At 35.2% G+C, this 17,202-nt stretch overlaps 1 protein-coding gene across 2 annotated transcripts in view; it reads right to left on the bottom strand.

The window, feature by feature from the left end:
• Positions 1–305: 305 nt before the first annotated feature.
• Positions 306–17,202, bottom strand: part of USP53 (ubiquitin specific peptidase 53) — a 66,243-nt gene continuing 49,346 nt past the window's right edge. For both annotated transcript variants that reach the window (XM_040474950.1, XM_040474941.1), the window contains 4 exons: positions 15,619–16,357; positions 14,242–14,318; positions 6,026–6,122; positions 306–3,816 (listed from right to left, as the gene is read on the bottom strand). In XM_040474950.1, the coding sequence (XP_040330884.1) occupies positions 2,829–3,816; positions 6,026–6,122; positions 14,242–14,318; positions 15,619–16,357 (1,901 nt within the window). In that variant the 3' untranslated portion in view covers positions 306–2,828. The remainder of the gene's footprint in view (positions 3,817–6,025; positions 6,123–14,241; positions 14,319–15,618; positions 16,358–17,202) is intronic.

The following is a 17,202-nucleotide window of genomic DNA, read 5'->3' on the forward strand; positions in this document are numbered from 1 at the left end:
AACTAGCTGACTAGCAATTGTGAGGAAGTCATTAGGAGTCCATTAACCTGAAAATTTGCAATAGAAACTTCTCCACGCTATCTAGTCCCTAAATGGCATGGGAATACATTCAGAGACTACAGGATATTTAGAGTCATTGAGGTTACTTAATGTAAATTATGTTCCAGGACAAGGGTCATCAAACAATGGCCAATGGGCCAAATCTAGGCCACTACTCAGGCCTGTGAGCTAAGAATGATTTTTACATTTTAAAATGGTTGAAAAAAATTTAAAAATTTCATATGAGAATTATATGAAATCCAAGCTTCAATATCAATAAAGTTTTATTGGAACACAAACATGCCATTCATTTACATACCATTTAGGGCTGCTTTACTTCTTTAACCAGTGGCAGAGTTGAGTAGTTTGTTACAAAGACCCTATGGTCCACGAAGACCAAATTATTTATTATCTGGGTCTTTACAGAAAGTTTGCCAACTCCAATAGGAGCCCAGCTTTAGACTTCACTACAGTTACATTCTTAGGAGCCTCCAGTGATAACACTTTATGATTAGTGATATTCCAAGTACCCTGAACTTTAAGTTGACTTACATTTCTCATAAAATAATAATCAACATGGGGGAAATGCACAGAATGTTCATGAATGCACAACATGTTCATAAATGCACAAAAAAGTCCAACCATGTTAACTTAAAAATCAGTTTATCTTTAAAAAATGACGAACCAGAAAAAAACTGATTTGACAGAAAAATAGAACAGTCTGAAGATATGTGTTTTGAACATTATAACAACTATTGGTTGCATTATTTCAGAAGTTATAATTTTATAACCAGAAGAAAACATCTATAAAAATTAGATACCCTAGCAGTAAAAATTTTACATGTGAATGATTAGTTAGTAATTATGTATTCAAATCTATATTTGGAGTGTTGAATCAACAAAAACAGTTCTAGTTTGTTAGTACTATGACAATTCAGGTGGTTTCAACTGAATAGTACTTTAAAAAGAGCCAAAATTAGATGTTGCAACTCATCTGAGTTGAAAATACAAATCTATGAGACTGCTGTTAAATATCAGAAATATGTTTATGTTTCAAATAATACATTTAAAATAAAAGCTACACAAAGTTTTTGAAAGATATTAAAAATACTTGAAGTCCATTTTCTAGTATTTTACAATGTTATAAAAGCAGTAATTAAATACAGACATTTCAAATACAATTTCAAAAACTTTACAGTATTTACAAACCCTCCATACTAAAAGTTATGTTAAAAATAAGCTTTCTTAAAAGATAAAGTTTAACATAGTTCATATTCAAGTATTTCTAAAGTAAGAGAATATAGAGTAATAATCACCTACATTTACAGTTACGCTATTTAAAAACTTCTCTAGGTTTGATAACTGGGTGCGGTTATGTTTTTACAAGCAATTATTTTATATTTATCTAGAAATACTCATTTTAAATCATTTATATTTGCAATATTTTAACAGTTTAAGGAATTGGTCAAAATGTTAAATTTGTTCATCAGTTTACAGAATTAAGTTATATGTATAAAGTTTATTAATGAATGTAAGAAAAATTTTAATTATGTAATTATTTTAAGTGGACAATACAAAAACTCCTAAACCACAATAAGTTTACCAACTTGGTACAAAATAAAATGACAACTAACGAAATAAGGCAATTAAAGTAACTTACAAGGTCATCCTGATAATGGAAATCTTTATTTTTAAAATAAAGCCCTCTCCATGAAAGTAGTTAGGGTAAAATGACTATCTGTTTAGAGTAGAAAAATGGGAGAGATGCTCAAATTAATACATTTCATTAAAATTAAACCCTCTATGAAAGGCAGCAATTGAATCTGGAAACCCAAAAATATTTTCAGATTCAAGAATCTGAAGATCACTAAAATGGGTTGACAACCTATAAAGATGTAAGGTTACAGCAGGGGAAATTTAGGCAGTCACAGTGAGATTCCCAATAAGAGGGCCCTAACTTAATTCCTAACACTGGTTATTAGAAGCCCAATGTAAACCAAACCAAAATAAAACCTTTCACATTTCATATAAAGTTAGAAAAAGTGTTAACAAATAAATATACTAAAGTTAAGAATTTCACTTATTTTTAGCTTACATGGCTGAAATAAGTTTATGAATACATACAACAAAGGCCTAATTCATGTTAACTAGGCATTCTGTAGATAAAAGTTCTAGGAGCAAAATTAAGTTTCTTCTCTTCTGACCTTAAGAATTTAATTTAAAAATTGCTTTATCATTAAGGCTTTTTTTTTCTTTTTCAGATGCTATCAATTTCATGGGTTGATATTTTTTAAGACACTTAAAGGGATTGCATGTAATAGACTATCACAGAAGTCAAAAACAAATGGGTGAAGCCCTCTGGTTCCTTACCCATTAGAAAGTGCTTCTTAGTAAAGCAAATACTGCTTTGACTACACAAACTATGTATCACCTGGTATTTTTCCATTAGCATAGTTTATCAATCTGCATATGTGAATATTGGTTAGTTTAATACTTATGGGTCTGTTAGCCACACATAAAGGAACAAAGTACATTTTTATTCAATTGCAGCAGTGACTTTTTGCACACCCCCCAATTTTCTATTTTGCAGGCACGCCAAGGCTATTCAAAGGGAATTTCTAAAATATCCAATAAGTTGATCACAAAATAAAAAATATATATAGAAAGTTAAAGCGATTAATGACTTTAAAAATGCCATGGTTTTAATTTCATGTATTACCAGGTTTGGTCAGTCAATTCCTATTATTTTTAATGGCCTCTGAGAAGTATAAGCTTACCAGTTTCATCATTTATCTACTACAATGTATACTAGGTTTATATCTTTGCTCAGAAGGGCAGTTTGAACCAAGACTATTGTGTAACACCGGTCCTAGCCCTCTTTCACTCTGGGATAGCGAATTATCATTACAAAAACCACTGCTCTCCGGAACATAGAGCTTGGGTCTCTGATGGTATTTCAGTCTGTATGTATCAGTCATGCAGCTATCAACTGAAAAATAGGTAGTTAATGAAATGGTCTCATTTGGACAAGTAGAACTAGAGTCTATTTCTGGTTGGCAAAACTCATCAACAACTGTACCCAAGTCTGCCTGAAAATCTTTAGTTGAAGAGCCGGACAGGTAGTTTGGTGTGTTGCCAACATGCTCTTTTACTTGAAATGTTTCCTTAAGTCTTTCATCATTCATGTATGTACCCACTTCTGAACCTGGTTCTGGATCCGGACTTAAACTGTGCTTTGGAAGACTAAAAGAATTAGCTTTAAATGTCTCTGTAGGTTTGACATTATGTGTGGAACCATTTTTCTCTGACTGTGGCACACTGGTTATAGCATATTTCTTTGGTGGCAAAGGAGGCGGATTATGGCTAACAAGGTTTGGCATCTGACCATCAGATCTGCAGGCTGACTGAATTATATGTTCCCTGGATAGAGACTTCTCAGAGGAACACTGTTCCATCATAGTTTGCTGCTCGATGAGGGGAGCAGTTTCTGGCTTTAACCCGACAGGTCTCATGTGTGAGGACCACAAAGAAGATGGTAAGACTATTTCATTACTGTTCATAATCTTTCCAGAAGCAGAATTATCATCAATGTGAAGAAGTAAACCCGTTCTCTCAGAATTTTCTGTATTAAGCCACTCAGAAAATCTGCATTCACTTGATGTTTCAAGTTTCTGTTCATTTGACTGGTGGATATGCTCTCTTGCTGCAGTGTCCTTCAGTATCTGTGGACCTGACGAAGGGAACAACTTTCCATTCGTTTCATGTATAATATGTGACCTGAAACATAAAAACAAAGCTAAAACACCATATATAAATAGGCAAAACTGGGGGAGAAACAAACATTTGTCCTGCAGTTTAATTTCTCAATATACACTTTATGTTATTTTTGTAACAGAAGTGGGAAGATATTTATAACCATTAACATTTTACACTCTCTTAGTCCGAAATTTATGCTAAAATATATGAATGCCAGAAACACCTATCATTACCAAAATCAGATTTCTAATAATTAGAAACATAATTAAAAAAAAACTCATTTCAACTTACAAGCATGGAAATTGCATTTATTTGTGATAAAATGTATCATAGACTTAAAAAAAAATGTTATAAGCAAACACTTCAATTCCCTAAAACACTTCTCAACCAACATCACAAAGTTTATACAATAGAGACAACTTTAATTTTGACATGTAATGCTATAAAAGGCTGGCATACTAATTAAAAATAATTTGATCAGGAGTACCTTTAGGTAATGATTTTTTTTGGAAACCAGTTTTAGAATTCTTAATATATATGTATATCTGTTATTCTGTTATTATATATTATATAATACCAAGAGCTTCAAAAACAAATAGAGGAACAAAAGAGAAAAAATGGTCTGAGCCCTCTCTCAATTTCCAAGAGACCCTGTCTACAAAGCCATGTTTTTTTGCTAATGACAAAATGCTATACATTCGACTCTAATTTGTTTCAATTATTAATCAGCCCTTAAGATCTTAAGTTGCACAGACTGTAAGTAAAAATAATAGTTACTATTTAGTAAGCACTAACTACATGCTGGCCACTATACTAGAGCTTTTCTGTTACTTTCTTTGATCTACAACAGTATTCAGGTAAAGATTATTCAAGTAAAGACTACTATCCCCCTTTACCTGCATGTGGCCAAAATCACCTGGATGATAAACAGAAGAACTAGGAATTGAACCCAGATCTGTTTGTCTCCAAAGGCCATGTTCTCAGCCACTACTCAAAGATCATTTAAATGGCAGTTACCAATTTTACAAGAAAACTATAAGACACAACTGACACAACAGACACGACATTCCAGAGAGCATCTCCCTGAGTCAGTACTAGACAAATACTGTCAAACTCTTGGCCTCCCTTTTCTAGACCTCATGTTGACCAGCCCCTATCTAGCAGCTCAGTCTTCCTTCAGACAGGTAACTATAATATGGCTAAATAGACTTCAGCTTTCAATTTTTGTGTTCTCCTGAGGTTAGGCCTTGACGGGGGTTTGAATAATTCAGAAACTCCTCAGCACTCCTCAGCAACCCTTCAAAGACCACTGTTAGAGTGATAACCTTATAGGTAACGATTTTTTTAAGTTTATTTATTTTGAGAACGTGTGAGCAGGAGAGGGGCAGAGAGAGGGAGGAAGAGAATCCTAAGCCGGATGTCTGTGCTACTGTCAGTGTCAGCATGGAACCTGACGTGGGACTTGAACCCACCAACAGTGAGACCATGACACTGAGCTGAAATCAAGAGTCAGATGCTTACCTCACTGAACCACCCAGCTGCCCCTAGGTAATTCACTTCTGTGGTGAAGATAAATGATATTATATTGTAAATTTTATTTTGCTATATGAAAATTATTTTTCTCATGTGAATTGCATGGAATTGATGAAAAGAGGCTCTGTAGGATAAGAGCTATATTCAAATTTCAGCTCCATTGCTTCAGGCAAATTACTTAATAAAAGCCCTTAATTTTCTCTTTGGTATAATACCATCTACCTCCTAAAAGTGCTGTGAGGATGACAACAATCATGTATTGTATCAGGTACTTTGTAGGCCAGGCTCTCTATTCTCAGGTCCTTTTAAATTTTTTTTTTTTTTCAACGTTTATTTATTTTTGGGACAGAGAGAGACAGAGCATGAACGGGGGAGGGGCAGAGAGAGAGGGAGACACAGAATCGGAAACAGGCTCCAGGCTCCGAGCCATCAGCCCAGAGCGTGACGCGGGGCTCGAACTCACGGACCGCGAGATCGTGACCTGGCTGAAGTCGGACGCTTAACCGACTGCGCCACCCAGGCGCCCCTCTCAGGTCCTTTTAATGATCACTTTTAATGAACAGACAGGCATCAATAAAATTGTAGACCCATTGTTTTCAGAGCAGTAATATGAATTTACAGCCTATCTGATAAAGAGTTCCTATAATACATGCATTTAGTACAGAAAATTTTAGTTTTTCCAAATATTTTTGATTACCTCTTTATCAAAGGATTTTTTATTTGTAGATGTGACTCTGGGTGGAACTCAGGAGATTTACAGCCTCCTTCCAAATTTTTGAGTTCTTTTCTGAAGCCTGAGGTGGGTAGAGAGAAAAATTAAATTATTTAAGTGATCTTTTATAATTTACTCCACTTATACTTCTCCATAATTTACATAAGGTTTCCTATAAATGGGTAATTCTCTTACAACTAACAAATTAATTCTTCAAGGCCCAGCTCAAATAATACCTCTTTTCTGAATGCTTTATACAAAATAAATGGCTACTTCTACTACCACTTGGAAATGTTAGCAATGTTATTGGGGCTACACTGCGTGGAGCTATGTTGTTTCCCCAGTTACGTAAGACATATTCTTTGCCGACAAAGTGGTGGGGAAATCGTGCATCTGAAGACAGATGGCTTGGGTTGAAGTTTAGATTTGCTAGTTATGGGCTAGTAACTTTAAACAAACCTCTCAATCCCTTACAATCTGTTTCCTCATTTATATGAGATAATGACACCTCTTTTACCTTCCTCACATGAACATTAGGAACATCAACTGAATTAAATATGTGGGAAGGTATTATGATACATGTAAGATGTTATGTCATCATCACTAACTAGCTACCATTTACTGACTGCTAAGTTGTTAAGAGGTTGATAATTATTTCATTTAATCTTTACAAGTGAACCCCATTTTTACTTGAAAGACAACAAACGCTGGTTACTCAGAGTTGGGTACCTGGCAGAAATTTTCTTAAAAATTAAAGACATGAACGTATCATTTCCAAGAAAACAACTAGCATTATTTATTGCCAATGATAGAATTCAAGCTTTTGGATGAAAATTAGAATTTTGGAAAACGGTTATTCACCATCATGAGTTTTGTAGCTTCCCGATAATTATAAAGACTTCCTGCTAACATCTGTTGCAATATTAACAAATGTGCTTTTTTAAATTATATAAAGAAATGTGTCAATATATGGAAGACTTGCAAATTTAGCAAATCAGTATTTTCCAAATGAGGTTAGTAAAAAAAATCATGCATGAGTAAAGTAAATCATTCTTTAAATACTTAAAATGTTCCATTTTAAAGCCCAATACAGTAATTATTAATATATATTGCCCATAAAAACCAAAGCTCTTTGAGGTCCTTAATATTTTTTAATAGTATAAAAATATCCTGAGATCAAAAAGTTTGAAAACTACTGCTACAATTGATTGAAAATAGTTGTCTTTTAAAATCTCAGTCACAACTGTTCTGTGAAATGATTCCCTCCCCTTTTTTTTTCTTTTCAAATTTTTATTTTTTAAAGTTTATTTGAGAGAGACAGACAGAGCATGAGTGCGGGAGGGGCAGAGAAGGAGACACAGAATCTGAAGCAGGCTCCAGGCCCTGAGCTGTCAACATAGAGCCTGATGCAGGGCTCAAACCTACCAGCTGTGAGATCATGATCTGGGCTGAAGTCAGAGGCTCAACCAACTGAGCCACCCAGGTGCCCAAAATTTCCCTTTTTATACCCCAAGGAAGTTAGGTGACCTAACTGATGCTATGTAACTGGTGACAGCATTCAAACAAATCCAGGGTTAACTCCAAAGTCAGTGCCCTTTCCCCTACCTGCAAGCTCTCTTTCACATATGCTACTAAAATCTGAGATCATCATACAGAATCTCCTGTGATGAAACTAGGCCACTAGTTTGAACATCAAATAACATGATCCACTTTAATGTGCTGATGCCTACAGAAGATATCAGAATATATGGCATTAGCTTGAATTTTCAATTGATTGCCTATACTTCTATACAATTCTACTTAAGTTTTTCCTGTATCCTCCCTTATTTTTAGATGGCATTGTTATCACAATCATTTATGTTTTCTTTCATTCTCATGCTTTTAATTGTACTCCAAACCTATGAATTGAAGATTACAGAGAAGGGGCGCCTGGATGGCTCAGTCAGTTAAGCATCCGCCTTCAGGTCATGACCTCACGGTTTGTGAGTTCGAGCCCTGCATCAGGCTCTGTGCTGACAGCTAGGAGCCTGGGGCCTGCTTCAGATTCTGTGTCTCCCTATCTCTCTGCCCATCCCCTGTTCCTGCTCTCTCTGTCTCAAAAATAAACAAACATTAAAAAAAAAAAAAAAAAGATTTCAGAGAAAACAAAAGTTATTAAAGCAACAACTTCATTTTTTAAACAATAACAAAGAACTTTATCTTAGATGGCTTTTTATCCCTAAGTTGATCTTCTGGGTGTCACTCAAAGTTCAGCTAGAATCTATAGTTGATCAAAACATCTAACTATTATCCTATGGAAAAAAAATCTGTATTTGATTACCATCAGGCTTTGCAAATTAAATCTTCAATTTCTAAGAAAGAGTTGTGTAATATATATGAGAATTTAATACCCCATATGCAATATTGCTCACACAGTAAATGTTAGCTTCCAATAAAACCTAAGATAGTAGAATGAGAAGAACTACAAGTCTGGCATTCATTTGTTTAAGACTTAACACTCCTACGTCCTCTAGACTGCAGTAAGCTCTTCATTATTACACAATACATTCCCTTTTTGTTATTGTTTCCCTTAGTATAATATCTAACATACATAATACATTCAATGAAAGTCTAGAAAATGAATAAACAATTACATGCAAAACATACTGTTTTTCTTCTCTTAAATTACCACCACCCTGTCCACAACGTTCCCAACTCACAGAACCAGAACTAGATAAGTATAAACTGAGTCAAATTCTTCTTACCTTTCCTCTTGACCTATTTCAACTTTAACAAGTGCCACACTAATAAAATCTTAAAAATAAAAGGCAGTATCATTGATCCCAGGGAGTGTTAGTTGCTTGTAAGCCTGACAGATTGCTGAGGCTCAAAAACAGCCTCTCTCTTCAGCAGCTACTTTATGATTATTTAGGGAAAAAAAAAAAAAAAAAAAAAGGTAATGTCAAAAAGAACTGATAATTTTTTGGACTTGAAAAATTAGAAAGTTGAAGTTACATTATAATTTTCTACTCACTTTGATTTTAACTTCAGAATGTTTACTTCTTACCCTAATTTCAAGTTTATTATTCACAAACACCAGAAAAAATACTTAATTCTTAAAGAACTCTTTACTATTAAAGTATGTACAACAGACAGCAGGAGGCAGCAGAGGTCTTATAAATATGTTTGAAATTTTCATGTCACTATGGCAGGCATTCAACCAAGTGGTTTGACTTCAGAATTCCAACTAACTTAAAAATAGATGTGTTATTTTTCTCTTCTGCTGACATAGACATCCATGTGTCTTTACTGGGAATTTTGGCTCCAGGTCCTTTGCAAACCAAAATAGTTCAATTTTTACACTTGGCACAGAAGACAACACCAAGGTTTGAACTAATAATGCTAATTTTGATACTGTGTTTTTAAAAAGCCCAATAGTCAAGAAATCAAAATATATACTTCATCTGAAAAGATGACCCTGGTTTAAAACAGGCTTAGGTAGCAATAAAACCAAACTGCTGGTCTAGACAATGTAATCTTCACTCTTGTTGTATAGGGAGATTTCAAAATATAACATGAGCACTACTATTACAAAGCCTAAACACATTCAAGAGCAATAATCCAATCAATGATCTGATTTACAATAAAACAAAAATTTTGTAAATAAAATTTGAATACTTTGGAAAAATCACAAAACTTTAACTGGCCTGTTTCTTTATCTTCTTTGTTTCTTTTTCCACTCTGCCTCCAGAGATCTTATTCCACCAATTACTGTTCTGTTCTATTCTTATCTTCACACCTTTTTCTTCCTCTGTACATCATCAGTTCCTTACCCTCCATAACCTAAATGCAAAACTAAGCTCTTGGTTTCATCTTTCTCCTCTAGGTACTGCTTCTTCGCTATTCACAGCAAAGGTCTGGAGAGACATGTGCTAAATCCATTTCTTTACTTCTCTTTTATTAACTTATTATTCTACTGTAATTTCTTAAGATGTTTTATTTGAAAATGTCAAAAAGTCCAGAAAAATTGAAAGATTAAAACTAGTGCAAAGAATACCTGTATATCTTTACCCAGATTCACCTATTAACATTTTGCTCCATTTTTTTCTGAGCAATTTTTTTTTTTATTTATTTTTGATAGAGACAGAGCACAAGTGGGGTAAGGGCAGAGAGAGAGGGAGACACAGAATCTGAAGCAGGCTCTAGGCTCTGAGCTGTCAGCACAGAGCCCAACGTGGGGCTTGAACTCACAAACCGCGAGATCATGACCTGAGCCGAAATCAGATGCTTAACCAACTGAGCCACCCAGGCACCCCTGAGCCATTTTAAGTTAGAAACATCATGGCCCTTTATTTCTCAATAATACTTCAGTCCTACCTCAGCTTGCTTCTATTTCGAATGTCCTTCTAACACTGCTTTTTACTCTTTCACTAATGACTTACCGCTAAATCAAACCTGTGCTTTTTAATCCTTATTTTGCTTAATTTGTGACCACTTGTCTTCTTGAAGCTCCCCATTTTCCTGGTTTCCCTGTGATAATCTTATGTCCTGTATTTTCTCATACCTTTAGCTCTTCCCCATACTTTCCCAAAGTTGCTCCTTCTCTCTATCCTTAGTTCATCTCTCTTAGCAAACCCCAACTTTTTTCCTCTACTTTTTGCTCTGAAATCTCCAGTTTTCCTGAGTGATGTCAACTCCCATATATGTGGCTGGTTACCCAGTACATAATCTCTCCTAATTGTAGACATATGTCCCTAACTGGCTAATACATCTATTTAACCCAGATGATAAACAAAACAATCCCAAAATACATTGGGCATCTCCTTTCATCCCCTGAAAGTTGTTTCTTCTTTCTATATTCTTTGATTTGGTAAGTGGTGTAACTATTTATGTAAGTCCCAAATACAGCTTCCTCCTTTTCCTCCCTTTTGTACATCTGTCATAAAAGCTGACTCCATTGTCTACAAATTCTTACAAACTCAAATCTTCTCTTCTGACACTGGTACTGTCTTAGTTTATGCCCTCACCCTTTCACTCCAGGCTGTTAAAGTAGTCATCTAATTTTTCTCCCACTGCTCCGAACTCACCCTCTACATTGCCACCAGAGGCTTTCTAAAATGCAGACTGGAGTGTATTACTCTTCTTGTCCTCTGCTGCCTTTCCACTTACTTCAGAATTTAAAAATAGCATAAAAGTTTCATCATGATTTGGCTTCTATCTACCCTCTATCTGTCATCTGACAACTTCCACACATGCACTCAGCCTTGCATACACTAAACTACCTGTATTCTTCCAATGTGATACTTTCTCCTGACCATGTGAACATATAATTTCTTCTGTCTTGAATGTAATTTAAGGCATTTGAAATTCTCCTGATTAGTGACCCATTTTAAAAGAGGAGCTAAAATAATCTAAATGGCACTGTGAAATTCCAACAGTGTATCTGGACAATAGCTTTAGGCAGCAAAAACCATGACATAGGCAGAGAAATCTATGTATCTTTGTCAATGAAAAAACATCAATGAAATAATTACTATGGCATGGCACTACTGTAGATTCTTGGTTCTCTAACATCAAATAAACTTGTACAGGCTAACATTAAAAACTGACTTAAATATCATAAATAAGAAAGTAAAAAAATTTCTAAAGCTCCTTAACTTTCTAAGTCTTATAGCATATAACAGAAAGCGATTCTTTAGGTCAATACTGTAAGTGTGCCCCCATTTTGTAAAGAAATAGGACAAAGCCAAGGAAATCATACCAAATCACAAAGAATTAAATTAAACTGTGCCTTACTTAAAACAAAAATCCACACAGGGAATGTGTTTAGCTTGGGGAAAAAACACCTATACTATTTTTAACATGTTCTCAAAGAGTAGGGAAGGGGAATCCATAGAGACACCATGGGCAGGGGCATTAACAAAGATCCTCAAGGCAAAGACCAGGTGAGAGAACTCTGGTAGACTCTGAAGTTTGTTAAATAAGAAATAATTTTAACATAATACAATTTATGTATTAAATAAGTGGGTTACATAAAACCACAATAAGAAACCTACTTCATACCCATTAGTGATGGTAATTATCAAAACAAAACAAAACAAAACCCCAGAGAACAATAAATGTTGGTGAAATATAGAGAAGTTGGGACCCTTGTGCATGGCTGGTGGGAATGTAAAATGGTGCAGCTGCTATTGAAAACAGTGTGGTGGTTCCTCAAAAAAAGAAAACAAACCACAACAACAACACATAATTACCAAAGAATCCAGCAATTGCACTTCTTGGTACATACTCAAAAGAACTGAAAGCAGGAATTCTCAGATATTTGTACACCAATGTTCACAGGAGCATTACTCACTATACCCAAAAGATAGAAACAACCCAAATGTCCATCAATAGATGAATGGATAAACAAAATGTGTTGTGTTATAGAATGTATAATTATTCAGCCTTTAAAAAGAAATAAAATTTTGACACGTGCCACAACATGGATGAACTTCAAAGACATTATGTTAAGTGAAATAAGCCAGTCACACACACACACACACACACACACACACACACACACACACACACACACACACAAATTCTGTATGATTCCACTTATCTGGGGTACCCAGAGTGGTCAAATTCATAGAGATAGAAAGTAGAATGGTGGTTGCTGGGGGTTGGGAGGGAGGGGGAAACGGAGAGCTTTTTACTGAGTACAAGAATTTAAGTTTGAGAAGTTGAAAGAGTTCTGGAGATGGATGGTAGTGATGGCTGCACAGCAATGTGAACGTTCTTACTACCACTCAACTGCCACTTCAAAATGGTTAGAATGGCAAACCTGTAATGTGTATTTTACCACAATAAAAAAATATTCTCATGTAGGTTATATACATACGCTTTGATATTAAATGGGGAAGCCCACTACAAAGCTCTTACAGCAATACATTCTTGCCCATCACAATCTCTATGACCTTGTGTTTTTATTACTATCAGGAAGCAAGCATAATTTTGTAAAAAGTACTGAACTTGCACTTATTGTTCAATTTCACCGACTTCTGCTGTTGATTTCTGGCCAACCCTTTACTGCTTCCTGTAATACTTGGTTACCAGACTTTTATCAGATTTTTAAACAGGCGAGACATTTTATATAGGAAAGGAAGGTTATTTCCTTAATATAAGTGTTTCCTTCTGATATTATACCATTTGATAAAAACAACATAATTTAACATTTCATCATATTCAATGTCTGTAACCTTAAAATAATCTCCACAAAAGCCTTAAGAATGATAAAGATTAAAAAACAAACTAAAAATTTGTTCTTCATGGCTATTTTTTATTGTGAAAAATTACCTTTTCTAATCCTCTGAATTCTAACATTTGAAAATATGGTCTTTGATTGCAACCTCAATAATCCCCTTGCTTATCATTTTCCTTGATCCTTCTCCCCCAGATCCTTCAGCTATATCCTTTCAATAGCAACCTGAATTCTACACACATTCATAACATCTAATTTTGTTTCTGGGCTATGTATGAGTAACAGATCACCTATAATAATGCCCCACACCATGAATATAATTACTGTTTCCAAACTGAACTCTTCTAACAGGGTGTTTATCCATTTTTCTATCCTGTCAGCTCCTGTGGTAGACATCAGGACTGTTCATGCATATTTCAGTTCACCTTCCAGGCACTAGTAAGACTGCTCTTTTCCACCCTCTTTGAAATTAGGCTTGGCTATAAGACATGCCTTGGCCAAGATGTGAGCGAAAGTACATTCATCATTTCTGGGTTGAAGTTTTAAGAGCTCAGGCGTGATTCTTGTGTCCTCCTTCAATCTCCTCTCCCCACAATACTGCAAGGATCAGAGAAACATCTGTGGAGATGTAGTCTCATTAGCCTGGGACCCTGAGTGACTTCTAGGAAGGACTCCATACTGACCTCCACTGGTCATGTATCATGAGCAAAACACAAATGTGTGCTGGCACACTGAGATCTTGAAGTTGTTACCACTGTGTAGCCTAGAGCTTAGCCTATCCTGACTGACACATTCCCCTCTTGGCCCAGCCCCTGAACTAGCTATCCCCATCCTTTAAAAGCCTTCAAGCATGAATTCTCCCAACTTGCTCATTACTCATAACCTTACCAGTAATAGCACTGTTCCTAGCTTCTTTACTCTTATTACCACAACTTATTCTTTACAGCTACTATTACAATATATTTAAATAAAATTTTACCTTCCAAGTAGTTTTTGCTCTGTTGGGAGGAACAGTTGATATATTCTATATTTAGGTTGCTTGTTTTAACCTGGTCACTAGAAAACAGAACAAAACACACACCAAGTATATCAGCTATCGTGGATTATTTTAGTTAGAATCTAAGAAAAAGGAAATAATACTTGTTAAAGAATTATTATATGCCATGTGCTGTTCTAGGGGATTAATGTACATTATTTAATTTACATCTCACAGTAACACTTAAAAGTAGCTATCATCCTCATTTTACAACAGAAGATTAAGGCTGTCAAAGTCAAATTAATTTGCCCAATACTTAAAATCCAACACTATCTGGTTACAAAGTCCTGACCTTTCTACTACCCTAGGCTACCCCTTTCCAAGAAGTGTTATGAAATTGCCCTGCCATCCTAAGTCTTTATGGCAATGATTATTTAATATAATACAAGCAGTTGATTTTTGTGAATCTGGCTTTTTAATAATAAATGTGGTAAAACACCAGCTAATAACAAATTAAGATGTTTTACTTGGATTAAAAGCAGAAATTGTGGCCAGACTGATGTAAGAAATCCACCATTTAAGCTGTGGATGTGTTTTAGAGGTTACACAGGAAAGGGCAAATGTGCTTCTAACAGAAACAAAAAATGTATTCAGAATTAATTGAACACAAACTTAGTTATTTGGCTGTATTCTTTTATACTTGCTAAAGGAAAAATATCTCTTCCATGGAATTGGCTATGAAAGTAGAAAATATCCCTACTTCTGAGTTATAGATGTTAGAGATGGGATAATGAACATTAAATAGATTGAAGAATTAAATAATTAGCTTGATGACAGAGATGCAACCAATTTAAATCTACACTGGAAAACCTGTAGTATAGAGGCGCCTGGGTGGTTCAGTCAGTTAAGCATCCCACCTCAGCTCAGGTCATGATCTCACAGTCCGTGAGTTCGAGCCCCGCGTCAGGCTCTGTGCTGACAGCTCAGAGCTTGGAGTCTATTTTGGCTTCTGTGCCTCCCTCTCTCTCTGCCCCTCCCCTGTTCATGCTCTGTCTCTGTCTCAAAAATAAATAAAAACATTAAAAAATTAAAAAAAAAAAGAAAACCTGTAGTATATATTAATTCTTATCAGTGGCAACAATGATAATGTATTTCTGCACTTCTAAAATTTCCTAAAAATAAAGTTATTTTCAGAATCAGGAGGTAACTATTAAAAACAGAAACCTGAAATATCAAATAACTTGTGATATCCCAGGTTTCTTCATTCTAAAGTCAAGCTCTTTCCATTACACTTTATTGACCTCAGACTTTGAAAATCACTTCATATAACTAACAAGAGAAAATGATGGGGGAAAAGCATTCATTTAATTTGTGCATTACCTGCAGGATGCTGTTTCTTTAACACCACTGATATCCATTACTGTACCATTTCCATCAATAACAGGTGAATCCAAATTAGCAGATCCATTACTGACATGATCACTACTTTCGTATCCAGACTCAGTCCTCTGCATCTGCCAATTGTCACCGTAAACTTTAGTCTCTTTGAGGCCTTTATTTTTCTCTGCTCCTTTTCCATTTGATTCAAGGGAACTCCTGCCTCCTATTTCCTGCTTCATTTCATCTTCGTATATGGTCATTAAACATTTCTGCTTTGGGTTCTCCTTTGGCCAATTGTTAAAACTCTGATCTTTGCTACATTTAGGTTTGTTACTGATATTTGATTTATGTCTTGGACTATGTTGCCTTTTTTCACTTTCATTAAAAATACTATCAACATTTAATGTTTCCCTCATGGGTTTCCAACCACGGTTCCGGCTTTTACTGCTGCCACTGTAACTGCTTCCTTTATCCCTAGAATCTTGGCTGCTGTCTGTATCATATCCAGTGCCACTGTCACTCTTAACTTTGCCAGTAACTTTCTCTCCTGGGGCAAGAATCTGGGATTTACTTGAACTCAGTATTTGTGCAGAAGCTCGACTCTGATGGGCAACTCGGTCATGCTTATATGGTCCTTTTCCTTGACTATGATATAGATGTGGATTTCCATATTGCCTAAAGCCATTTGGGGCAGGAGGTGATCCAGACTTGAAATGTGGAAGGTCTTCATCAACCAAATCTTTAAAAATAAATAATCAAATGAAGATACAAATGAGTACTCTTCAGAGACATTTCTCAGTCACAAGTCAAACACCTTGTTTGTAAAGAAATGTTAAGCAGTAATAAGTAAACAATAAGATTTATAGTATATCACATAGAGGTTTGAAGTTAAAAAGTGTTTTTTTTCATTCTCTATCCTTCATGAGAGGCATTTATAAGATAAGTGGTTATATATTGATTTTAAAAAATGATCTCTAAGGTAGATCATAAGATCTAAAAAAAATTTTAAATACTTTAATGTAACTTAATTTAAATATTTTTTTTAAAAAAACAGTATTTTAGGGGCGCCTGGGTGGCTCAGTCGGTTAAGCGTCCGACTTCAGTTCAGGTCACGATCTCACGGTCCATGAGTTCGAGCCCTGCGTCGGGCTCTGGGTTGATGGCTCAGAGCCTGGAGCCTGCTTCCGATTCTGTGTCTCCCTCTCTCTCTGCCCCTCCCCGTTCATGCTCTGTCTCTCTCTGTCTCAAAAAGAAAATAAACGTTTAAAAAAAATTAAAAAAAAAAACAAACAGTATTTTGTCTCATTCATAATTAATGAAAATCATAACAACAAGAGTATTTTCTACTTCTTATATTGGTAAAGGCTTAAAAGTTTGTTAAACCAACTGCTGCTGAGGGTGTGAAAAAACAGACATCCAAACAATGTCAGTGAGAGTGCAGAATGGCTCAGGCTTTTAGGAGAGCAATTGAGCCACATCCAGCAAAATTAAGAATAAACATACATACCTTAACCCAGCCATTCTCCTGAAAGAATTTTATGCTATTGCTATACATAAAAAAAGTATACAAAAGTGTATGTAAAA

The sequence above is a fragment of the Herpailurus yagouaroundi genome, unplaced genomic scaffold (genome assembly GCF_014898765.1).
Source record: "Herpailurus yagouaroundi ecotype Mexico unplaced genomic scaffold, PumYag 28, whole genome shotgun sequence".
NCBI classification, from domain to species: domain Eukaryota; kingdom Metazoa; phylum Chordata; class Mammalia; order Carnivora; family Felidae; genus Herpailurus; species Herpailurus yagouaroundi.